Below are 27,936 nucleotides of genomic sequence, written 5' to 3' on the forward strand. Positions count from 1 at the left end.
TGGGGGGGGTGGGGGGGCTTCACTCAGGTTCCGATTTTTGTTTTTCTCAGCTTTGGCCACTAGAGGTCACATTGAGCTCTGCAATGTAAAATCAGAGCGTGTTCAGTATGAACAACGGATGGATTGACCGTTACAAATAGAGAATATCCGTAGATGGAAGAGGAGCCTTCTACTGTTTCGGACGCAGCAGTTCCCATCTCGCTATCCGCTCAGATAATGGAAGATGTAAAAACGGATAATAACGGACACCATTACAAGGTATTTGGAATCGGTGGGGGAATCCATTGGTCCTCTATTAACCGTAAAAATCGTAACGGGGGGGTCCGTTAGTCGTCTGTTTGTAACGTTAAAAACAGTAACTGCTTAATGTGAACGAGCCCTTACTGGGGGGAGAACTACTGTAAGAACTTGCATATTGGAGACCTGTATGGCAGATAGTTCCTCTCCTCTCCCCGTACACATGCACTCTCAGCAGAAAAGCATACATGTGTTTTCAGAAGAGTACAGAAACCCTTCTGATGTCCCGATCCCTCCACAAATAACCTGCACCCCCTGCTGAGCGACACTTTATTATGGGTAATACCGTAAGTGGTTTATCGGTTGCAAGAATCAATCTGCAAGACAGTAGTAGTAGATGACGGATGTGATTGATGTGAGTCCAGAGCGCTCTCTAGTGGTGGGTATGGGAGATTCTGCAATCACATGGGATGATGTACACCACACATAAGTGCTACACGCAGGTTATAGTCTGTGCATGGTCGGCCTTTGGGGGGGTCTAGTCCTGTAGGGAGCCGCTCCGGGTGTGGGCTCCTACGTAGCAGGCACTGGCAGGAGTGTCCTTGATAAAATGCTGATCACTAGCCCTTCGTGTAGGTCCTCCAGCCGCAGCGGCTATGCCGTCCAGCTCCTCTCTGTGTTCACCAGCTCCATCCCTTCAAAGTAGGAGTGAGGTCTGCGAGCGTGAAACTGGGGGGGACAAAGAAAGTATCAAGAGTCATGTACAATATGGGACATCCCCTTTAATTACACCTTTGTATTTTCCATCTATAGGCCGTGGCTGATGCATCGGTCTGGTGCTGGAGACCAGCTGCTATCATGTCTCCTATACACTGCAGAGAGAGGAGATACAGATCCCCTACCTCTGTGTAGCTCCACAGCAGGAGCAGCAGCATGGAGGACATTATACAGCAGCACATCTACCCAATGTCAGCTTATCTCTAGTGCTCTAGCGGATTTGTCCCTTTAAGGGGATTCTAGCCTTTACTGTGTAATATCCTGCACCAGATGGATTTAAAAATTAAAGGGGTTAAGAGGATGTTGTAACACCTGGCCCTAGGGGTCATAAGGTGACTCTTCTGTGTATAAGGAGACCAGCCCTATACATAATACTTTACAGTAAAGGGGTAGAAAAACATGGCTACTTTCTTCCAAAAACAGCGCCACATTTGACCATGGCTTGTGCTAGTATTGCAACTGACTCCTTCATCTCTATACAGCTCAGATGCAATACCAGCACAAGCCATGGTGTGGTGCTGTTTTTGTGATGCTTTTCAACCTGTGGACAACCCCTTTAAGGCTCAGCAGCTTCAGGTTTGTGTTTGGTAATGCACAATTTACTAGAATAAAGCTTGAGCTGCAATATCAGACCCAACCACTGGATAAGGGTGGCGCTGTTTTATTACATTCTTAGTAGTATCTGCTCCCGGGAGCCTTTTTTTTTTTTTTTTTTTAACATTTTGGGTAAAAATCCTACAATAAAGTTACTTTGTCCCATTATGTTGTCTCCAGATTTTCCTTCCCGTACCGGAGACTGCAGGGACAGCTGGTGTAGGATGGGGAAGGGGGTCCAGTGGATCGGTTCCATGGGCCAGCTGCACACAGACACGTCACTCGCTTTCCCGGAGTCGACCATCAAGTCGTTGACGCTGCTGCAACTCGTCTCGAGCCTGGAAGACAGAAGCGTATGGAGCGTCACCTATAGATAATGTACTGCGCCTGCTGCCCTCTGGTGGTAACCACTGGAACTACACATATACACTGTGTACTGACGAGTAAAGAAGCTCCTCATATCTCAGCTTCCTATATGACGGGTACAGAGGCGGTGGCGCAGTATGGTACTATGCCAGTCCTGGGGGCAGGGCACATAATAGAGAAGTGACCAGAAGTGACAGTGACATCCAGCATTGTCTATAGTAAAACATGGAGTCTGCACTTTCTGTCCTGATTCATGGAGATAATCCCCTGATACATTGTGACGAGGGCTGCAGCCACAGCACAGGGATCAGCACTGTCCAATAGTCTATACCGGGGCTCCTGCTCATATATCACCCACATCTATGAATATATGTAACATCATGGTGCAGGGATCCTCCCATTAAAGGGATGGGACACCATTCCCACCTCAGTGTACAGGCTGCCTGTGGTACTACAACTCTGACCGTGACTATATCAGTACATGGACAGGTGTGGCGCTGTTTCTTAATGAAAGCCATGGGGTTTTTTGCCCTAGCTCTATCAGCAAGTGTTAGGTTTTGTCTGTGTAATCAGACCTTTGTGTATGGTGTTAGTAGCAGCAGGACTGTGATATGTGGATCTATATTCCAGGATTGTACTTGGGGGGGATCCTCACACTGCTGTGTTCTGAAATCTTTTCACGGAGATGCTTTACAGCCCATACTCCTGCTTCAGCTTTAACTCAGGGTACAGCAGTGTGAGGACACGTCCCCAGTATAATCCTAGAATATAAATACTTATATCACAGTCCTGCTGCTACTAACAAACATACACAAAGGTCTGACTCCACATCTCTCCAGGGACAATAACTAACACTGTCTGCAGAGAGTACAGAGCACAGCAGTGTGAGGTCACATCCAGTACAATCCATGAATATAAATCCATATGTCACAGTCCTGCTGCTACTAACTACACACACAGAGGTCTGATTATACATCTCTCTGGGGACAATACATAACACTGGCTGTAGTACTGCATGGTCACGCCTGCTGACAGGTTCCCTTTAAGGCACAGTGCGGGGAGGCTTATATTACAGGTAAATAAACATTATTGTAAGTGCTTCCTATAAACGTGACAGCACTTGGAATATAAGGGGGTCCACATGGCACAAGGTCTCCTCATCTCTAAGGTAAACTGCAATATATATATACACCCCTTTAGCGCCCCCTGCAGTTGTAATGTACTGTATTATTACGTGCAGTCATATAAACCTATATTAAAGGGGTCGTCCACTTTCAGCAAATGATTGCTATTGTTTGCAGAATGAAAAGTTCTATAATATTCCGATACTTTATCTATCAATTCCTCAGTGTTCTAGATCTATTCAACAAGAAGCTTCATTGTTTACTAACTATGGAGAAAAGCCGGTTCACACAGCTCTGATTACTAGCTGTGCACCTGTGTGACATCACATGATCAGGGATATAACGAGCCCTGCACCTGTGTGACATCACATGACCAGGGATATATAACGAGCCTTGCACCTGTGTGGCATCACATGACCAGGGACTTGCTTTTCTCCATAGGAAGTTTTCTATACAATGACAGCAAGCAGAGATCTAGAAAACTGAAGAATTGATACAGAAAGTACATTGGAAAACTGCATAAATTTTCAATAGACAAACCACATCAACTATTTGCTGAAAGTGGACGATTCCTTTAAGATTATGTTGGTAAGAACCTGAAACAGGTGCCCCCCCCCCCCTCTTATAATGTGTGTGGGCAGGTCCCTCAGCGCTCGTGTATGGCGCTCCGGGGGCTGCGGGCTGAGCGCTAATTGATTTGTCTTGGTGCGTGAGCCCCTCTCCCCTCCGATCCCTGATGTCTATTAATGGAGCAGAAGATGGAAACACTCAGCGGGGAGAGGAACCTTTAATTAAGCCACGAGAATCCCAGCAACGTACCGCACCATCTCTGCCAGGGACGCATTGCAGAGGCCGGTGCCACCGCCGCCCCTCCCCCGCCCTGTATACACAATATCCTCATTATCCCTCATTATCTGTGTGTTACGTGTCAGGGGTCACCAAGTAGGACGTGACATTGATTCACTCATTGATTGTGTCACACAGAGACCTTATAGCGTGACCCGTATCCTGTTCTATGTCACATCATAAGATGATTATGGGGTCACCATCTCCACAGGTTCTCTGCAGAATCCGTCTCTACTACAACAAGACTTACTGAGCTTACAGAGAATACACAGAGGTCTATGGAGAGGGGAGGGGGGAGACAGATGCTGCTGGAGATTACCTTTCATACAAACAACTTTTTCAAGACCTCTGTTTGCTGTCAGTAGGAATTTTGTCAATTGCATACAATCTTCTATTCCTTTTTTAAGGGGGTCCCCTCCGGACCTTCCCCCTACAATCAATGGGGTCTTTCATTGTAAGTTGCTGCTCCATTCATTACAGGAAACAGGACCACGTTCTCAAGATCAGTGGGGGTCCGACATCAGGGACCCCGATCCCAAGGACGTGCTTACACTCAAGATATGACCCTGTACTTGCGATCTTAGGACCGAAGACGGATCCTCACCGAAAACATTAGCTTCATATTTCCGTCAAAGGTCCTGATGGTTTGAAATTTGGAGTCTGCGACTGCGACAAACCCTCAGCTGTGAGAAGTTTCTGGTATTTAGGGGGTTTCCGAATCAGGATGTAAACACCAATTATCACTGACAGCAAGCAGAGGTCTTGAGCTTGGCCAATAATTACAATGATGAAACTTTATTTAGCTGTGCCTGGATGACACTGTAATGGAGGTGGGGGGCCTCGTCTGACACGTAGGTCACGTCCCGTGAGACAGGGCGACACGTGTCGGCGCAGTGTGACCCCTCTCTCTATAATTGATCCGTCCTCCCCTGGTAACGCTACCCCCAGCATCCTCCCTGCAGCAGCCGCCGTACGCTCCGACCAGTGTAACCATGACAACCACTCCGCCAATCACAGCCCCGCGTTCCCTCCTGTTCCCGAATACCTTCACAGCTAAGGTAAGGGGGGGTCTCAGAATAAGTAACCCCTGCAGTGCTGGATGCCCTCAGAGGAGCGAGCGCCTGATTAGACATTCACTGCACATCCGGCAGATGAGGCCCAGCGCGCGCATGTGCCCAATTATAGGCAGACATGCAAATCACCCGTCTGGCGCTGCCATCCAAAATACATTAACTCTTCACTATCCTTCCCGCTAAGAAACGCTGCTGCCTCATATAATAGACCGACTCTCGTCAGTTACCGCCCTACAGTCAGACAACGGAGATTATAGGGAAGGTGTGAACTGTTTCCTAGATCTGTTATTTAGATTAAGAGGATTTTCACCTACAAATACAATCAGGGCTCCGAGTGGCCACCACCAGGGGGAGCTATCTGCCCCTAGATATACATAACACTTAAAGGGATACTCCAGGAAGCTATCACATGTGAGGGGGCGGAGCATACTAACACTCCTGCACCGGGAAGGCTCTGACAGCCAAAATCTCTTATGGCAGGGGGGTACAGTTTCAATGTGAATGTGAATAAGCATGTGTATTACCTGGGGGGCGCCCGGGTGGGCTGCTGGGGCTGGTTTGTTTGGGATCCGCTCCTGGCTCCGTCCTGACAGCCGCACACGCAGCTCCCCAGCGCCTGCAGCGGGAACACCTCCTCCGAGCTGCTGAACGCTGGGTTATCCAAGGAATTGAGCGACGCCGAGGCCGTCAGCCATGTTTGGGAAGGACACCAGAAATGCGTGGGGACATCATCGAAGCGACTGAACCTCCTGTAACTGAAATACGAGAATTCGGGTCAATTCATGTCTCCATTTTATGGTGAAGTGTTTTTATCGCCGGGTCAGATGGGGGGCGGTCTCTTGTCAAGTTTATGGAATTTAAGAAAACCGGATTACATGATTGCCAATATCAACTCTCATCTCTGGTTACCATGGCAACAGATACCTCGGCCCGATTCCTCCTTCTCCGAGCTATGACTTTCCCAGCCAGCAGGAGGCGAGCCGGGAACATAAATCCTGAGTGAGCGGAGACAGCGCTCCGTTACGTGACTACTGATCGCCTGCATCCGTCCCCAGGATTATGGCGTCTTATATCATGGACATGGGTATTAATCAGGAGGAATAACACAGGACCCCATAAGTCCTTAGAGGTCCTATAGGATATAGAGGTCCTTGCGGTACATTGTCTTACCTGCTCTGGGTCTGAGCCACTTTCTGTTGTAGGATCTGGGTCTGGAACCTCCGAACCAGGATGAAAACAGCGACCGCCGCGCAAATGATGATGCAGAAGACGACGGCGCAGGCAATGGCGGCGAGGCGGTGATGAGTCATTCGGTAGTCACAGGTTTGCCCCATGTACCAAAAGTCTCTGCCAATCGGGCACCTAAAGGGGTCAAGACAGAATCCATATTGACTGACAGGAAACAAACCCAACTACATCCGTATATAAAGCGATTAGATCCCGGAGGAGGAACTAAAAGTCCACAATGACCTAGAAGTCAGACCCCCAGTGACCTACAATGTCCCGCTGTGATTGGAGGACACTGCGCATACGTAACCGCGCTCCATTCACTTTTGGGGGGCTGGCAGATGGTACAGGGGCCCCACTCACAGCAGGACTGGGGGGGTCGGACCCCAGAAAACTATAACTTACCCTCTATCGTCTGGCAAGGGGATAAGTTGATACATTTTAGGGCGTATAACTGTAGAACGTTAGGGTTTCATTCACTACATTTATCACAGCAAGCAGAGATCTTTACTGGTCCTACTCACTGGCACTCAGGGTCCTGCCCTTTGCGGTGGATACAGATGCCGTTGTTGTGGCAGAAGATACTGTGACATGGTGACACACAAAGGGCGCTGAGTCTCCGCAGGGGCACACACTGGAAACTGCGAGGACACACGAACCAGTCCGTACAGGGATCGGCGCGATAGTCTGCGGAGAGGAGACATCACATCACAGGAAGATTATACCACTGCACACAGGGGAGTAGCGGGGGGGCTTACACTTAAAGGGGTTGTCTGGTGCTCCTGTCATCAATAGGTCATCTATTGTCTGGTGCTCCTGCGATCGGTGGGGGTCAGACACCCAGAACAGATCAGTTATTGGACCCCATTGATCACCTGACAACCCCTCTAAAATATCGGACAATGACTAGAGACCAGAACACAGCGTATGCAGCAGTCCAGAATATTTAAAGGGGAGGACGCCGCCGTATCTATCGCGTCTCCATCAGAGTCACTGAGAATCAGGGGCAGATGCCATGTGACAGGTCACGGGTAGTGGCGCTTCCCATAGAGGAAACAGTCAGCGGGAGGTAGAGATCATAGGACGGGTTACCGGGTCACCTCCCTGCGGAGTTCTACTTATTACAGGAAATAAAGATTCCACTCACCGATCCCCTGAGTCACATGTAACCCTGAGAACAGGTCAAAGATCAAACCATCCCTAATGCATCACTACACAAACAGCGGCACCAGTCCCTCACCTGTCAGGGTCGTGTTATAGAGCCGATAGGTAAGGGAACCGAACAGCCCGGACGGGTTAGAGAGGACCAGTTCCTGCGTTGCAGACATCAGGCTCCCTGGACGGACGCTGAACACCGCTTTGTATTCCAAGGTAGAGCCGGCCATCCTGAAACGACAAGAAGAAGCCATTGCCGGGGCGATGGAGAGTACAGGGACCAGAACCTATTGTGCATCCAGCAGAACCAACATGTGTATACAGAACCGGGCCCCGTGATTCTGTGACCACAAGAGACTTCACCCTCTGCAGCAGATGAGTCTTACTGGCCCTTAGATTGAGGGAAATTTTTGTTAAAATATCCACTAAATGTTTCTTAATGGAAATCTACCATCAAGATCCATCCTGATAAACCCGGGACATTACTCATAGATCCAGGCACCGTGACTGTGGTATCTTCTTATATTTCTTCTCCTTCCTTCTAATATCAACTTTTAACACCCCCAAAGCCCTTCTGGCTCATTAAGATAAGGTAATTTTAGAAAGAAGGAGGCCATGGATAAAGAATATAAAAAGATTAACACAGTCACAGTGCCTGGATCTATGAGTAATGATGGACTTTGATGGTAAATTTCCTTTCAATTGGTGGCATCTTCTGGCCTAACACTTCCCTCCTTAGATATTGCACCAGTTTCGATGCTGAGCTTCTCCTGGAGTGACATTGCAACCATTTTTTGTAACCTTTTGAGCCCTGGATGGAGGGAATTAAAAATCCAAAAAGTGGCTAAATCTTTTTGCAAAAAAGCTCAACAAGTCACCCTGGTTGGCAAATTTTCGACTACAGTTTTCTTTAGGGCAGATCTTGGTAAATCTCTATGATACCATGTGGGCACGATGCCAACACAAGATCCTAATATCAGGGGCAGTGTCACTCACGTCACATTCACGATGTCAATCTTATCGAATCCCGGGGATGACTTGTAAGCAGAAGTCAACTGCAAGAAAAGACGAGAGGAAGCGAGTCAAGACATGGCGAAAACGAGAAATACGTGTAAATCCAGAGCGGTACAAGACACTGACCTCTTGTAGGAGAAGGGCTTTGCAGGAGTGCGGCTGCTCACATGCCATGAGGTGGCTCACATTCATCTTGTAGGTCACATTAATGGTTGGCACTGATGGAGGAGAAGGATGATTATGTTAAATGTACATAGGAATATGCAGGTTTTTAGCCTCAGGTAGGTTCCTGAGACCAGGGATGGGTAAGGTCTGTCCCTTAATGGACCAAGGTCATAAGATCTGACTAACCCTGCGCTCACCAAAAGTTATGACTCTATTTCACTTGATTATAGACCATAACTATTTTTATGCCCTGGATTTTGTAAAACCTCAAGACAAAAGCAAATAAAAAACCCCTCCCGATATCTTTACGAGGGATCTATCTTTCTGAAAAGGTCACTCGGCAAATGTGGTTTCTCTGAAAAAAAAAAACCAAGACAAACGAAAGAGAAAAACAAGAGATAAAGTCAAGACGGAGACATTATTCTAGTCTGGGCAGTAATTGTTCATGTCTGACCTTTAAAGACTGGTTGTTGCTCGTCTACGATGAAGATCCGGTCTCTTCCTGGTTGCATGGACATCATCTCGCCGGGGGTTTGGGTGGTGGACGTGCTGGATTGAGGTGATGTTACCACCTTCGTCTTGGTTGGAGGACTTGTTGTAAGATCACTGGAGTGGCCTTTATCTGACGTATGGCTTCTTGTGGTGGACAATGTTGGTCCTGAGTCCCATCTATCTTCATGACTTTGATGTCCACCAGACAATGATGGGCTAGATACCTCACTCCAAGGTCCCTCAGTGGTGTATGAAGTAACAGGCCCACCACTACTTGAGGTCATATGTTCCTGTTCCGTTAGTGTCCCAGGTTCTACAGTAGAAGACATCTCTGTTCTAGCCCTTGTGGTGTGATGAGGATATGTCCGAGTTTCCAGATCTGGTTGTGTTTGTGTTGACGGTAAGTGTTCTCTGTGGGTTGATGATACATGACCATGGGGTGTAAATAGATTTAGGGGAATCGTAGAAGTTGGGTCGGTTTGTTTGGGGGATTCTGTTTCATCCCTACCATATCCCATTGTAGAGGTTTGGTTAAGTGGTTCGGTTGTTGATGTGACTGAATCCGTCTCGTTCTTCATGAAGGTCCAGCTTGGAGTGGTAGAACTTCTACTAGGCCTCATGGTTGAGGTGTGCTTTGGGACATGTTGTGTAGGTGGTTCTGTGGACATTTCTTTATATATAGGTGATATTGAGTTGATGTTGGTTGTGTTAGGTTCTGTCTGCAATGTGGACGTTGTCTGGGTCTTTCCAAGCCAACTTGTCATGGTCTTTGTGGTTGACTCTGTTGGTGTGACTGAATATATTTGGCTGCTTGTGGTTGGTTCTGCTTTAGTAATTGGTTCAGTCTTATCTTTAGTTGTTGGTTCTGACTGTGTCCAACTAATTGTTTCTGTACTAAAAACCAGGGAGGTTGATTTGGAGTTGCCCTTTGTGCGTGGTCCGGTCTGTGTGGTGGAAAGAACCACGGTTGATTCTGTCTCTGTCAATGTCTCGGTTTGGCCGCGTGTTCTTGGTTCTGTCCTGCTATGTGGAGATGTTATAGGTTCACTATACTGAATATTTATGGATATTTGTGCCTGTGTTTCATTGAAGTCCTTCAATGTTACAAGAGCTGGCGGACTATGTGTGGTCAATGGGGATTTGGTCACTTTAAATGGATGTGGACGAGTCTCTGTGATTGGACTCCATGTCTCAGTGGCTGATCCTACTTTGAGCGTCCGTGTCTCTGTGAGAAGTCCTGGATATGTCCATGTGGACTGATAAGATGTCTTATGTGTGGACAGATCTGGCTGGTGCTCTGAAGGTTCCCCAGGTTTGGTCTCTTCTACTATTTTAAGGTGGGACTGTGTGGTTGACTCTATCTCAGTTGTGTTGTGGCTTCTGTGTACCACGACCTCAGTATTTTCATGTGGAGTCATCTGTGGATCTGTGGTAAGTTCCATATGAAACTCCTCGGTTGTGTTATATATAGATTGAGATATTAGATGGTCCTGTGTCACGGTTTTATGGTATGGACTTGGTAGAATCTCTTCTTGAGGACCAGTTTTAATGTGGGTTGTGATTGGTGTTGTGAACATTAGCTGAGTCTGCATTGTTACCTGACTTATAGTAGTTAGGTTTTGTAACCTTTGTGTGGTCAGTTGTGGTTCCACTGTTGTAAAATGTTTCCAGGAATTTGCTGTGGATGTTTCAGCTTCAGAAAAGTTGTCTTTCTGAAGAGACAAGGTGCTCACATCTGATCTATTCTTAATAGTTGGTGGGCTTTCGTGGAAGTTGACCTTCTCACTTTGGAGTGGTGGTTGGCTTTGATGGTCTCGTGTGCCTGTCTCATCTAAGTAGACTTGAGTAGAACTTATCTGGTGTTGCAGCCAATGTTCATTATGCTCATGGGGATGAGTGGAGTTGTGTAGATGTTTAAGATGTTTAAGATGGTGTCTGTGAGGACCACTTACCCTTCCTGGGGATGTAACTGTATGGTGAGGCACAGTGTTATCAGACTGTTTATGGCCGCCCAATGCAGAGTGTTTATGATGTCTATGACTGTGTGTCTGGTTGTGATTAAGATGTCCACCTGTTGTCATTTCTGGCTGAGTCTGGAATTGCTGCTCCACGTTGTTGTGTGCTTGTACTTCTGATTGAGTATGACCCATCGGAGTGTCCCCCATACCAGAAGTGCTGTTGACCACTGTCCCTGTCTCTACAGACTCAACAGTACTCACTCGATTCATCTCATGAATTGTCCCATCTCGTCCCAGTCCAACAAGTTTAGCAGGGTCTCCTAAATTCTGCTTGGTACGGTTATAGATCACATTTCTATCTGGCACCCTTACATTTAACCCCTGCAACACTTCAGATTGTCGTACTCCTGGCAGATGTATGCCCTTCAAAACCCCTGCTATTGATAGATCTTTATGGATTTGAGGTACCAAGGACGCGTTCTCTGCTCTCCGTAAATGTTCTGAAGTGTTCAGAGCGTTCAGTTCATGTAAGACGGTCTTTTTCTCGTGTACAAAGCTGGTTTTTGGCAAAGAGTCAGTAATATGGTTGACCTCGTGAGTGAGCAACTTGGTGCTATTACTGATAACACTACTTAGTAATAGTGTGGTGATGTTTGATTGATCTTTGAGATGTTTGTTGTGGTGGGAACCCAATGGCAGATGTTTAACTCTCTCGGGGAGTGATGTGACAACTTTCTGGACAGGTTTTACATTGTTCCTTGGTGGTGTCACAACTCGGTGGGATTTGGCCAGGTCTGCCGCACCAGCACTAGCATTAGAGTGATGGTAATGTCCCATCCCTGGTCTCCTGGTTGTAGTATTCTTATGATGGACGTGTGGCGGACTCTGATACCTGGCAGACGGGTTTTTCATTGTAGTCTTCATCATACTTTTGAGCTTGGTGGGAGGAGTGGTTACCTTCTTGATGATGGGCTTCTTTATGGAGGACTCCCTCTGCAGATGGCTCTTGGCAGTACCCGGCATTTTAGTTGGGTGCCAATGAGTGGTATTTTGTGTGACATTTATATCCCTGTCATGGCTGGTATTTTTATGTTTCACATTGGTGATATTTCTTATTCCGCCATGGGCATTTTTTACAGCTGTCTTTTTGGTGGGCGCATGTGTTCCCAATGGTTTTCGGATTGTGGTCTGAGTCGGCACAGCCATTGTAAACTGAGACCCCAAAGTGGTTGCTGTAGAAGTTTCGACTTCATCCGTATCATTGGCAAAAAGCTCTAGAAGGTACAAGAAGAAAATCAGTCAAATTTACAAAAATTTGATATCCAACACCACAAATACTCCAAACTGCTGATCATGAACTCGTAACAAACCTGTTTTTGCACTTTTGTATCGATAATTATAAAAACAGAATTTGGCTTTTCATTGCAGGGGGTGATCAGGAGTCAAATATCACATACATGTTAACTTGTTGAGATCATTTCCAATTTTTCCCACTCATTTTTCCTTCCATTCCGATAACCCAAGATGAGCTCAATGCAGAAAATTATTAAATTAATGTAAAATTAAAAAAAACTATCTTCATTAAAATCTCCTCCTATTTTGTGTATGCAGCTTCTATGCAGAACCATGTGTCTCAATGGTTACAAATGACAGAATTGACTACAGGATGGTGACCCTTGTCCTAAACCCTGGAATGTGAGGTATTAGAGCCGGAGATCTCAGACAGAGGAAATGGAGAGATGATGTGACAGAGGATGTAACTCATTAAGATGGATGATGTTTCCCAAATATATTCAATGCAGTCTGACCAGACTCTGTGCAGATTCTTTGGTTGAGATGTAGGTCATGATCTTTACAGCACCATTATGGGTGGCACCAAGAAATAGCAAGAGTGTCGGAAGGTGCATGTGTGACGTCTCTGAAGGATAACATGATGTCAATGTCACTTGTAGGAACAGATTTAGCTGGGAAGTTACAGTTAAAAGTTTGAAAGGATAGCAGTGTTAAAGTTGCAGTAGGGTGCAGAAATGAAATGCTGCTGGATCTGATATGCTCTAAAGTCATAGGGTGCCCAAAAGTAAGGAAAAATTGCAGTAGGGTACACAAGAGTAGAGAAATGAAAGGCTGATAGATTTGTTGTTTTTTAAAGTTGCAGAAAAGGTGAAAATGGTGCTTATAGATTCAATATATTTTAAAGTCGCAGTAGCTACAGTATGGTGCCAAAATGTGTACAAATGAAATGCAGGTGGATGTGATATATTTCAAAGTTGCAGTAGGGAGCACAAAAGTGGAGAAATGAAATGTTGCTCCATTGTTCTAAAGCCACAGCAAGGTGCCCAAAAGTAAACAAATGAGATAATGATATGTTTGATATATTCTAAAGTTGCAGGTTGTAGAAAAGTTGAGAAATGAAATACTAATAGGTTTGTTGATTTGAAGTTAAAGTTGCAGTAAGGTGCAGAAAATGCTGCTAGATTCAATATATTTCAAAGTCGCAGTAGGATATAGGATAGGATTCATTCTAAAGCTACAGTAGGGTGCAAAAATGTGTAGAAATGAAATGAAGGCGGATGTGATCAATTTCAAAGTTGCACAAGGGTGCACAATTGGAAAAATGAAATGCTGCTGGATGCGATACGCTCTAAAGTCGCACTATGTTGCCCAAAATGTAAAAAATGAAATTAAAATAGATTTGATATATTCTAAAGCTACAGTAGGGAGCACAAAAGTGGAGAAATGAAATGCAGGTAGATTAGATATCCTTTATCCATGTAGGATTTTGTACGTTCTTCCCCGGCATCACCCTCCTAGTAACGTGCAGTAAGCAGTAAATATTACCGTAATGCAGAAAAGCGGAATAATTATTCCATCCCCCCTATATTGGCTCCGGCGGGTGATGAGATATTACACAAGTTGTCGTGTTTACTACCACCCTAAAGAATCTGCGGCGAGCAGGGAAAGCTGAGTAGTGTGACCTGTGGCCGGGCAGACAGGAAGCCAGCAGTGATCTGCGAGGCTGCGTTTTATAGGACACCGGAGGACGCAGTAATTGGTCCGGCCATTTTTCATTTTGCACTTTCCCTGACAGCGCATCAGAGATGCCTCTAGGAGGCGGCCGACCTCCGGCTGTGCAGGCAGCCAGTGACCTTTATTAAGGGAACCAGAACAATTTGGCAAGCAGAGGGTCTGCAGGAGAAGGTGCCGCCTGCGATATCATGACATATTATTCACAGGCAGCCGCACTCCCGGACATGTTTTTGTATTGAGGACATAAGTGAAAGTTTTGATGACTTCTCAAGCTGATGTGTATACGGAGCGGCTCCAGCATCCTGTCCTTCTGCTTCCTGAGCCCGGATAGGATTCCTGTTGTCTGTTTCCGCAGATCCCACTGGACACAGGACTGTGACCTTATCTGCCGGAAAACCTGTGCCGATAAGGTGCAGGAACCGAGGGAGGGGGGCGCTAGAGGCACGGATCACCAAGGGGAAGGCAATTCCCTCTACAGGAACCACTTGGCGATCCAGAGTTTGTGATTTCCAGATAAAGCAGTAAACATATTCCCCGATGGGGAGTAATTCACACCCTGAAATCTTGGATTGGAAATACAATGTTTTTCACTGTTTTTTGATGGAGTCAACTAAACTGTGATCAGATTTTGTAGCCTTCTCTGCGGGAAGCCATAAACCTCAGAACCTGGTACTGAGAAGACTAGACAACAATAGATCCTTCTATCCAAACCCACTACCTGACACGTTGGTCAATTGATCCTAAACATGGCGTCGCCAGGTAAAAAAATGATTGGTCATATAAGTTGAGTCCATCTTAATGTTTTACCAAAATCAACACCAACATTATGAAAATGCTCCGGGGTCAAACATTAGTCACTAGAGGTCCTGCTCCAGTCAGCGCCGACCCACAGCTGGCTTCCCTGCATTCCCTGCTTATAACAATAATGGCGCTCCTGGGGGGGCCGCGTTGCACACGTGTTTGGGTGTTTATGCCACGTGTGATGTGTCAGGACGTCCTAGCTCCAGTCTATGGGGAATCATTAAACAACAATGCTGGAATTTACACATCTGTTTTGTCTTGGCTTACAGGACGGGTCCACCCAAAACTGAAACATGGAAATCAAGGAACAAAGCGAGAACCACTGCCTTCTAGAGGAGAGCTGATCAGATAGTATTGAGGATGGCCCTAATATAGACCCTTCCCCTCCAAATCTGTGACCCCCCACCCATCTCCAGAACAGGGTCCTCCTGGTAGCCGTAGAACATGTATTCAGAAGTGAATGGAGTGGGTCACACACATATATGGCCACTCTTCTATTCATTTCACATGCAACAGTGGTAGTGCCCTGGGCACCCATAATGGCAACCGTAAGAACAGGTGGTTCCCAATGTCATCTCCATACCAGACCTATGGGGAAAATACTTCTTATGGGCCCCTCTAGCTACATCCCTGTATCTGTCTCATAGTAATTTCCAATAATATCGGCCTCAAAGTAGATTCCACAATCAGGGTCGGCGTTAGGGGGCGGCAAACTGGGCATTTGCCCAGGGCCCCCTGTCATAAAGGGGCCCCCTGCATCTGGACTTTTGTGTATTACTCCTTTAATACCCCTTGGTTGAACGCCCGGGTGAAGATGCTTCTATCCATTTAGTTATTCCATCTCGTCTATTTCATATCTATATATCTGTCTATCAATCCATTTATCTACCTAGCCTGTTCTACCTAGTCTATTCATCTATAGATCATCTATCTATCTCCTATCTATTATATATCCATCTATCAGTCAATCTTCTATCTCTTTTCTACTGTATCTATCTCTCATATCTTTCTTCTATCATGTATCTAGATATCTATATGTAATCTACTTTATATTTCTATATATCTATAAATCTCTATCATCTTTCATATTTATCAGCAATCTCCCTATCATCTGTCTCTCTCCTATATAATCCTCCTACAGCCCTATATTACAGATACTTACCTAATACTGTGTGTAACTACAAGGTGTTATTATAGAGCAGGGCTAGAGGAGCCTCTTACTGACTGTGACTGTTCATATAATACGGTAGTTTTATTTTGGGGCCCCACTTTTAGTTTTGCCCAGGGCCCCACTTTGTCTAAACCCATCCCTGTCCATAATGCCAACTTCATACTACCAGCCCCCTTGACAATGGCTGCCTTATAGTTGACCCCCATAGCGCCAACCTCCAAATAATTTTCAGAACTGTGAAACCTGTATAGTACCAATCATGCCATTATCACTAGCATATAGAGAATTTCTATAATGCCAACCCCTCGGTAGTTCCCACAGTGCCATCCTCTGAATACACAGAATACCAGCCCCATAGTAAGTGGCTCAAAGTAGTCCCTTCAGTGCCAAGTCCATGGAAAGATGCCCTAAAATTGTGCCCACTTGCAACTAGCATGCCAGTCTTAGAGTAGTCCCATGGTGCCAGTCATGTAGTAAAGGTCAGTATATTACTGCTGCAGCCTGGTAGTAATTACCAAAAAGCCATCATGTTACCAGTCCCTATAGTGTCCATTTTATACTCTAAACATGGCAGCTTTATGGACGGCTACTAAAATACGTCTACTAAAATACGACCCACTTGCCCCAAGTGAGCAAAAGGCCTCCCCAAAATCAGGTGCACCTGTGGAGTCTTTGGCATCCAAAAATAAGAACCTAAGCAGATGTGCAGCAACTACCAGCTGTAATCTCCCTATAGCTCCCCCCGCAGGGTAAAATCACAATTACACCCTACATGGACTTTAGTGCTGTAAATCTGTACTACCGAATAAAGATGAATTGGGCGTCAGGGTCACTTAAAGTCACTGACAGAGCGAACAGTCTGTGGATGATGGGGCTGAAAATTAGATGGAGTCAGCTGAAACCCTAATCCTATTCCACCGTAACACTTAATTACTGGCAGCTCCGCGCAGCCATCATCTCTAGGCAAGACATTCTCAGATGATCCAGTTAAATGCTTACAGTCAACACAAGTGGGATATCGGAGAGCGCCAGGGCTGGAATGAAACTGATAGGACTGGAGAATCTAATATGGCAGAGCCTTGGGGATGTGGATATCCTTAAAGGAGCAGTCACCATCTTGGAAGGAAAAAGTATATAACATTTGTTGGTTATACTTTAATGTTGACAAAGAACCTGTCTACAGAATTTATATCCAGTAACATCTAGCGCCCAGGTACGGTATGAAATGTCCTTTCTAAAATCCCTCTTTTATGTGAAATCTCGCTCATTTACCTATAAAGAATCTCCTCCAAAATCAAGTGACAATGAGCAGAGAAGAGTCATATTCTGCCTGAGACTCTCGACTGAGTCAAGTTTAGAGGCTGCAGAGGTTGAGCATCACTTCAGATGCCCCTATTATCAGTTCTATAGCACCTAGAAATGTGTTGCAGGTGTCATACTTAAGATAACAATCTCATCTTACAAATCACATCAGGCTTGTGGTTCTGTGAGCTACACAGCTGATGATTTTGGAGGAGATTTTTTTATATAGGTAAATGGGTGAGATTTCACATAAAAGAGGGATTTCTAGAATGGACAATTTATACCTTACCTGAGGGGGTTGCTAGTTTAATCGAGTAAATTCTTGTGACAGGTTCCAATAATTCAAGCCCTGTTTAAAAGGTCTTACTTGACTTATGGGATTGTTGTCTTCCAACAGTAGGCACTAGAGACTTTTCTAGGAGTGACAGATGATTTAAGTACATTAGTAACAAACCCTCGGCCGTGAGAATTATTAGGTCTGGACTGGTTTACCGTTTAAGGATGTAAACTAGAATGTCCTCATTCACAGAAAGCAAGAAGAGGTAGAGGGATTATAATATATCAGGTTTGGGTCCATGGTCACCAAGATTTTATACTGAGAAGGACCTTCACCCATGAAATCCTCCTACATTTGTTCCTGCTCTCAATACACATGCACACAAGGCCCCTTTTCAGGACCATTGAAGGTCCTCTAAAGGTCCTTAAGCCACAGATTAAAAGGAGGCAGAATGGACACATTCCCCCATTCTCCAAAAAGCTGATTCTAGTACGATATGTAGAAAGTGATTCCAGTCCATACACCCCTTAATCCGCCCTGGGAAGAGGTCATGAAAATGGTGAGAAAGTTACAGAACTTTATCGGGATTTACATAAAACAAGTAGAAACCTTTAATTATTTGCAAGTCATGTAAGATGGACGACCTTAGCTAACAAGTCTGAGAATTGTGTGAGACGCTGACAACATAACATTTCACTTTCCAGCCAATTTATTATGGCAAATAATGGAGCAGAAGATAAAGTAGTATAAGATAACAACTAATAGAATTCCAGCTCTCATTTCGCAAAACCCCCTCGAAAAAATAAAAGCAGCAACCTCATTGGTTGGCATATGGGTCTTGTACTTGTACGATATCTTCCAAGTAATCATATTAATGGCCCCATTACCATCCGTCACCCACATGTCACGGTTATCCCAGTCATACACATTGCACAGATGAGGCTCAAACCTGGTGCCAAATTCATCACACACCTCATAATGGACAGACATGTCATAATATTCAGATATTAGTCAGTGACTAACCAGATTTATAGCGAAGGGTCTACTGTCTTGGCACAATAATACAATATCTGAGCTTGTAGCCCATAGCAACCAGTAACCATCATTAGTTGATTTTATAATGGTTGCTATGAGTAAGATGGCCGCCTCATACATGATCTTTTATCCATAAACCTCAGTTATACGGCTGCTCAGGGGCAATACACAGGGTTTGAGTGTTTATAAACCCCACATGTACATACACATATACCAAATAGACTAAGATGGGCGCCCCACCTTACCGAAAATAATACCCCCACACACATTAAGATAACAGGTATATATATTCTATACACTAATTCCTTACCATAAACCAGTTCATTGCTGTAAAACTGTCACAGCCATATACACATTAAGTACTATAAACTAATTTATTGGCATGTACCAAATGATCCCCATAATGTGTACTGCTATATACCAGTTTACTGTGTGTGGCCCATTCATTACCGTACACCATACGCCATATACAAGTTTATAAATATTATACACCAGTTCATGGCCACATACCAGATTTTCTCCAGTTTATTACCACACACCAGATCATTGTCATATACCATTTCTTCCCCTTACACCATCTCCATACACAGGTTAATTGTCATGTATTAGTTAATCACCACACACCAGTACGTTGCTATACTTCAGTACCACACACCAGTACGTTGCTATACTTCAGTACTATACACACCAGTACGTTGCTATACTTCAGTACCACACACTAGTACGTTGCTATACTTCAGTACTACACACACCAGTACGTTGCTATACTTCAGTACCACACACTAGTACGTTGCTATACTTCAGTACTACACACACCAGTACGTTGCTATACTTCAGTACCACACACACCAGTACGTTGCTATACTTCAGTACTATACACACCAGTACGTTGCTATACTTCAGTACCACACACTAGTACGTTGCTATACTTCAGTACCACACACCAGTACGTTGCTATACTTCAGTACCACACACCAGTACGTTGCTATACTTCAGTACCACACACCAGTACGTTGCTATACTTCAGTACCATACACCAGTACGTTACTATACTTCAGTACCACACACCAGTACGTTGCTATACTTCAGTACCACACACCAGTACGTTACTATACTTCAGTACCACACACCAGTACGTTGCTATACTTCAGTACCACACACACCAGTACGTTGCTATACTTCAGTACCACACACCAGTACGTTACTATACTTCAGTACCACACACCAGTACGTTGCTATACTTCAGTACCACACACCAGTACGTTGCTATACTTCAGTACCACACACCAGTACGTTGCTATACTTCAGTACCACACACCAGTACGTTGCTATACTTCAGTACCACACACCAGTATGTTGCTATACTTCAGTACCACACACCAGTACGTTGCTATACTTCAGTGCCACACACCAGTACGTTGCTATACTTCAGTGCCACACACCAGTACGTTGCTATACTTCTGTACCACACACCAGTACGTTGCTATACTTCAGTACCATACACTAGTACGTTGCTATACTTCAGTACCACACACCAGTACGTTGCTATACTTCAGTACCACACACCAGTACGTTGCTATACTTCAGTACCACACACACCAGTACGTTCTATACTTCAGTACCACACACCAGTACGTTACTATACTTCAGTACCACACACCAGTACGTTGCTATACTTCAGTATCACACACCAGTACGTTGCTATACTTCAGTACCACACACACCAGCACGTTGCTATACTTCAGTACCACACACACCAATACGTTGCTATACTTCAGTACCACACACACCAGTACGTTGCTATACTTCAGTACCACACACCAGTACGTTGCTATACTTCAGTACCACACACCAGTATGTTGCTATGCTTCAGTACCACACACCAGTACGTTGCTATACTTCAGTACCACACACCAGTACGTTGCTTTACATCAGTATCACACACCAGTACGTTGCTATACTTCAGTACCACACACCAGTATGTTGCTATACTTCAGTACCACACACCAGTATGTTGCTATACTTCAGTACCACACACCAGTATGTTGCTATACTTCAGTACCACACACCAGTACGTTGCTATACTTCAGTGCCACACACCAGTACGTTGCTAAACTTCAGTACCACACACACCAGTACGTTGCTATACTTCAGTACCACACACCAGTACGTTGCTATACTTCAGTACCATACACCAGTACGTTGCTATACTTCAGTACCACACACCAGTATGTTGCTATGCTTCAGTACCACAAACCAGTACGTTGCTATACTTCAGTACCACACACCAGTACGTTGCTATACTTCAGTACCACACACCAGTACGTTGCTATACTTCAGTACCACACACACCAGTACGTTGCTATACTTGAGTACCACACACGTTACTATACTTCAGTACCACACACCAGTACGTTACTATACTTCAGTACCACACACCAGTACGTTGCTATACTTCAGTACCACACACCAGTACGTTGCTATACTTCAGTACCACACACCAGTACGTTGCTATACTTCAGTACCACACACACCAGTACGTTGCTATACTTCAGTACCACACACCAGTACGTTGCTATACTTCAGTACCACACACCAGTACGTTGCTATACTTCAGTACCACACACCAGTACGTTGCTTTACTTCAGTATCACACACCAGTACGTTGCTATGCTTCAGTACCACACACCAGTATGTTGCTATACTTCAGTACCACACACCAGTACGTTGCTATACTTCAGTACCACACACCAGTACGTTGCTATACTTCAGTGCCACACACACCAGTACGATGCTATACTTCTGTACCACACACCAGTACGTTGCTATACTTCAGTACCATACACTAGTACGTTGCTATACTTCAGTACCACACACACCAGTACGTTGCTATACTTCAGTACCACACACCAGTACGTTGCTATACTTCAGTACCACACACCAGTACGTTGCTATACTTCAGTACCACACACACCAGTACGTTGCTATACTCCAGTACCACACACACCAGTACGTTGCTATACTTCAGTACCACACACACCAGTACGTTGCTATACTTCAGTACCACACACCAGTACGTTGCTATACTTCAGTACCACACACCAGTACATTGCTATACTTCAGTACCACACACACCAGTACGTTGCTATACTTCTGTACCACACACCAGTACGTTGCTATACTTCAGTACCATACACCAGTACGTTGCTATACTTCAGTACCACACACCAGTACGTTGCTATACTTCAGTACCACACACCAGTACGTTGCTATACTTCAGTACCACACACACCAGTACGTTGCTATACTTCTGTACCACACACCAGTACGTTGCTATACTCCAGTACCACACACACCAGTACGTTGCTATACTTCAGTACCACACACACCAGTACGTTGCTATACTTCAGTACCACACACACCAGTACGTTGCTATACTTCAGTACCACACACCAGTACGTTGCTATACTTCAGTACCACACACACCAGTACGTTGCTATACTTCAGTACCACACACACCAGTACGTTGCTATACTTCAGTACCACACACACCAGTACGTTGCTATACTTCAGTACCACACACCAGTACGTTGCTATACTTCAGTACCACACACCAGTACGTTGCTATACTTCAGTACCACACACCAGTATGTTGCTATACTTCAGTACCACACACCAGTACGTTGCTATACTTCAGTGCCACACACCAGTACGTTGCTATACTTCAGTGCCACACACCAGTACGTTGCTATACTTCTGTACCACACACCAGTACGTTGCTATACTTCAGTACCATACACTAGTACGTTGCTATACTTCAGTACCACACACCAGTACGTTGCTATACTTCAGTACCACACACCAGTACGTTGCTATACTTCAGTACCACACACACCAGTACGTTCTATACTTCAGTACCACACACCAGTACGTTACTATACTTCAGTACCACACACCAGTACGTTGCTATACTTCAGTATCACACACCAGTACGTTGCTATACTTCAGTACCACACACACCAGCACGTTGCTATACTTCAGTACCACACACACCAGTACGTTGCTATACTTCAGTACCACACACACCAGTACGTTGCTATACTTCAGTACCACACACCAGTACGTTGCTATACTTCAGTACCACACACCAGTATGTTGCTATGCTTCAGTACCACACACCAGTACGTTGCTATACTTCAGTACCACACACCAGTACGTTGCTTTACATCAGTATCACACACCAGTACGTTGCTATACTTCAGTACCACACACCAGTATGTTGCTATACTTCAGTACCACACACCAGTATGTTGCTATACTTCAGTACCACACACCAGTATGTTGCTATACTTCAGTACCACACACCAGTACGTTGCTATACTTCAGTGCCACACACCAGTACGTTGCTAAACTTCAGTACCACACACACCAGTACGTTGCTATACTTCAGTACCACACACCAGTACGTTGCTATACTTCAGTACCATACACCAGTACGTTGCTATACTTCAGTACCACACACCAGTATGTTGCTATGCTTCAGTACCACAAACCAGTACGTTGCTATACTTCAGTACCACACACCAGTACGTTGCTATACTTCAGTACCACACACCAGTACGTTGCTATACTTCAGTACCACACACACCAGTACGTTGCTATACTTGAGTACCACACACGTTACTATACTTCAGTACCACACACCAGTACGTTACTATACTTCAGTACCACACACCAGTACGTTGCTATACTTCAGTACCACACACCAGTACGTTGCTATACTTCAGTACCACACACCAGTACGTTGCTATACTTCAGTACCACACACACCAGTACGTTGCTATACTTCAGTACCACACACCAGTACGTTGCTATACTTCAGTACCACACACCAGTACGTTGCTATACTTCAGTACCACACACCAGTACGTTGCTTTACTTCAGTATCACACACCAGTACGTTGCTATGCTTCAGTACCACACACCAGTATGTTGCTATACTTCAGTACCACACACCAGTACGTTGCTATACTTCAGTACCACACACCAGTACGTTGCTATACTTCAGTGCCACACACACCAGTACGATGCTATACTTCTGTACCACACACCAGTACGTTGCTATACTTCAGTACCATACACTAGTACGTTGCTATACTTCAGTACCACACACACCAGTACGTTGCTATACTTCAGTACCACACACCAGTACGTTGCTATACTTCAGTACCACACACCAGTACGTTGCTATACTTCAGTACCACACACACCAGTACGTTGCTATACTCCAGTACCACACACACCAGTACGTTGCTATACTTCAGTACCACACACACCAGTACGTTGCTATACTTCAGTACCACACACCAGTACGTTGCTATACTTCAGTACCACACACCAGTACATTGCTATACTTCAGTACCACACACACCAGTACGTTGCTATACTTCTGTACCACACACCAGTACGTTGCTATACTTCAGTACCATACACCAGTACGTTGCTATACTTCAGTACCACACACCAGTACGTTGCTATACTTCAGTACCACACACCAGTACGTTGCTATACTTCAGTACCACACACACCAGTACGTTGCTATACTTCTGTACCACACACCAGTACGTTGCTATACTCCAGTACCACACACACCAGTACGTTGCTATACTTCAGTACCACACACACCAGTACGTTGCTATACTTCAGTACCACACACACCAGTACGTTGCTATACTTCAGTACCACACACCAGTACGTTGCTATACTTCAGTACCACACACACCAGTACGTTGCTATACTTCAGTACCACACACACCAGTACGTTGCTATACTTCAGTACCACACACACCAGTACGTTGCTATACTTCAGTACCACACACACCAGTACGTTGCTATACTTCTGTACCACACACCAGTACGTTGCTATACTTCAGTACCATACACCAGTACGTTGCTATACTTCAGTACCACACACCAGTACGTTGCTATACTTCAGAACCACACACACCAGTACGTTGCTATACTTCAGTACCACACACACCAGTACGTTGCTATACTTCAGTACCACACACACCAGTACGTTGCTATACTTCAGTACCACACACCAGTACGTTGCTATACTTCAGTACCACACACCAGTACGTTGCTATACTTCAGTACCACACACCAGTACGTTGCTATACTTCAGTACCACACACCAGTATGTTGCTATACTTTAGTACCAAACACTAGTAGGTTGCTATACCAGTTAATTGCTGTACACCAGGTTATGGTGATATACAAGTTCATTACCATATATCAGTGTATTGCCACACACCACTTCATTCATATATAGCAGTTTAATCTAAATACCAGTTCACCAGTTTATTGCCATACTCCAGTTTATAGTCACACACCAGTTCATTTCCATACATCAGTTCATGGTGTAACAACAGTTTATCACCATAATCCAGTTCATCTCCATACGACAGTCCATTATCCAAAAACCAGGTAATCTCCATACACCAGTTCATCACTGTACGCCAATTTATAGTCGTATACCAGGTCATAACTGTTCATTGTTATACATCAGGTCATCACTGTACACCAGGTCATCACTATACATCATGTCATCACTTTACATCAGTTCATCTCCATACACCAGGTCATCACTATACATCAGTTCATCACTATACACCAGGTCATCACTATACATCAAGTCATCACCGTACACCAGTTCATCACTATACATCAGTTCATCACTATACATCAGGTCATTACCGTACACCAGTTCATCACTATACATCAGTTCATCACTATACATCAGGTCATTACCGTACACCAGTTCATCACTATACATCAGTTCATCACTATACATCAGGTCATTACCGTACACCAGTTCATCACTATACATCAGTTCATCACTATACATCAGGTCATTACCGTACACCAGTTCATCGCTGCACACCAGTTTATGTCCATATGCAAGTCCATCAACATACACCAGTTACCGTATAATAACGGTAATTCGTTGTCATATACCAGTTGATCACATAGACTGTACTGTATCCATTCACTGCCACATACACAGCCAGAAGCGCTCATCAACTACCTACAACCCCCATCATCCACAGCCAATCACTGAGCTTCCCGCGAATATCATGGATGATATTTACAGATTCACTGCTCTATCCACGCACAGGAAGAACTATGACACATACAATTAGACCGTCTAGCTACAACAACACCCCCTCAACTGGCTTCACAACTAAGAACGGAGCCTGGAAACCCACACTGGTATCTATCCGCCAGTACCATGTCATGTACAGTATGAGGCACAGAGTAATACAAAGTGCGACTATGTCCTATATGTGTGTATCTGTATCATGTGTACCATATAGTATGGTACAGAGCCATAACCCCAGAAGTCTTTGGGGTCATACTCTACCTGCATTGGTCTCCGGTTTTGTAAATTAATTTGTATACTATATGTAGATGTTTGTAAATGTGATCATGCACATGAGCATATTATTACGGTATTACATTAAACAGACCTGTAATATGTTACCCCCAGAAGTCTAAGGGATCATACTGTCTCTGGTTATCTCTGAGAGTGTAATTTGAATTTTTTGCTATATGCAGATGTTAATATCTATGCTCATGCACATGGGCATATTATGACGGTATTACATTACACAGAGCCGTAATATATTACCTTCAGCACTCTATGGGGTCACACTGGAGGGTTTTTTTCTTGCATTCCTATGGAACCCAACATAAAAAAAATCTAAGCCTTTTTCTATTGTAATTATATCTCTGTATGGGGGCTGTATCTAAGCAACATATGGCGGTAAATGTTGTATGGCGATATAGAGCCATGTGTACCTATAAATATGGATATAGAATATATACATATATTTAGAGAGAGAGAGAAAGGGAGATGGGTTAGCTAGAAAGACAGAGATAGATATGAGATAGATGGATAGATAATATATAGAGAGATAGATAGATAGATAGATAGATAGATAGATAGATAGATAGATAGATAGATATGAAATATATAGAGATAAATAGTTAGAGGATAGATAGATAGATAGATAGATAGATAGATAGATAGATAGATAGATAGATAGATGTAGATATATATGATATAGACACAACTGGTAGCATATACATAAATCTATATAAATACTATATTACACCACATATATCTGTATATACCAAGTGGCACATGTGTACATATGTAAAAGATGTAATTACTAATATATATATATATATATATATATATATATATACACAGACATATTTAATATATACAGAATTCACACAGATAGCATATAAACAGGAATCCCACCTACATGATCCAGATATATGTAAAACCCATCAATCTGTATATATCTAGTAATAGCCCTGTCCTGGGCATGCAACAGCTGCTCCCTGTACCCCCATGTGTGCCTGGCATCACCCCATGTGGGCACAGGCTGCAGTGTCCATGGTGCATGTGTGTGATGCATTGTATCCCTGTATACAGTATATGGATACATAGTATATGGCTGTGACCTTGCCCCCCACCTCCCAGGATTTTTGGTTACTCACCGGCCCCGGGAAGCAGCACAAGCAGCAGAAGGAAGCGGATCATCCTGGGGCCATGGAGCTGAGATGCAGGGTGATGCCAAGCTGGGCTCTGCCTTCAGTGCCAGGCGTGGAGAGAAGCGTCACAGCCCCCAGTGCTCTGCCCCCCTGCACCCCACTACTACATCCCCACTCTGCTCCCCCAGTGCGATGTGGGGGGCCCGGCCGCCAGGGGGCGGTGCAGAGCGCCAGCACATGCTGCTGCCTCGTACACTGGATGTGTGATGTGTGTGATGAGTGCTGCTGTCACTTGTAGCTCTCCTCCTCCTCCTCCTCCTGCATCACATAGCAGTGTCACCCCCCACAGGCTGCACACACTCTGCATATAATAGAAACCTCATGGATCCTGCTCTGTAACAGCCATCATCCAGTCATCTGAGGTCTCCTCCAGCACTCTGCCACTATTAGTATTTATATGACTCTATATGGTAACACAGATTCCTCTGATGTGCAACAGATGGTAGTCAGGGGGTTAATATTTGCTGTCATTTGGCACGCGCTGCTCACAGATAGATCCATTTGATGGCAATTGACGCGCTGATCACATTAGAAAATAGATCAATTCGATCCCAATTCTCCAGATTACTTTCTAGAGAATTCATCAGCCTGCGTTAATTATAATAATAATTCTTTATCTATATAGCTCACACAGGTTCCACAGCGCTGCACAAAGCATGTCAAATTG

General features: G+C 44.6%; 1 protein-coding gene across 1 annotated transcript; it reads right to left on the reverse strand.

Moving 5' to 3' along the window:
• Window positions 1-532: 532 nt before the first annotated feature.
• Window positions 533-27,491, reverse strand: LOC140074847 (uncharacterized). The gene is made up of 10 exons (XM_072120095.1): window positions 27,216-27,491; window positions 9,033-12,302; window positions 8,540-8,631; window positions 8,396-8,454; window positions 7,485-7,630; window positions 6,769-6,931; window positions 6,188-6,379; window positions 5,542-5,772; window positions 1,805-1,946; window positions 533-966 (listed from the first exon to the last, which is right to left on the reverse strand). Exons 1-10 carry the CDS (start codon window positions 27,256-27,258, stop codon window positions 892-894), a joined length of 4,413 nt encoding a protein of 1,470 aa, XP_071976196.1. The 5' UTR covers window positions 27,259-27,491; the 3' UTR covers window positions 533-891.
• Between the last annotated feature and the right edge of the window lie 445 nt (window positions 27,492-27,936).

This window comes from Engystomops pustulosus, chromosome 8 (assembly GCF_040894005.1).
Source record: "Engystomops pustulosus chromosome 8, aEngPut4.maternal, whole genome shotgun sequence".
NCBI classification, from domain to species: Eukaryota; Metazoa; Chordata; class Amphibia; order Anura; family Leptodactylidae; genus Engystomops; species Engystomops pustulosus.

Bases quoted from the DNA above. Each gene is read 5' to 3' on its own strand.
- LOC140074847 (XM_072120095.1), bottom strand. From the start codon at position 27,258: ATGATCCGCTTCCTTCTGCTGCTTGTGCTGCTTCCCGGGGCCG. The intron at 8,632-9,032 runs GTCAGACATGAA...CTCCTCCATCAG, and splicing joins GCAACAACCAGTCTTTAAAG to TGCCAACCATTAATGTGACC. The intron at 6,932-7,484 runs GTGAGGGACTGG...TCCTCTCCGCAG, and splicing joins CTATAACACGACCCTGACAG to ACTATCGCGCCGATCCCTGT.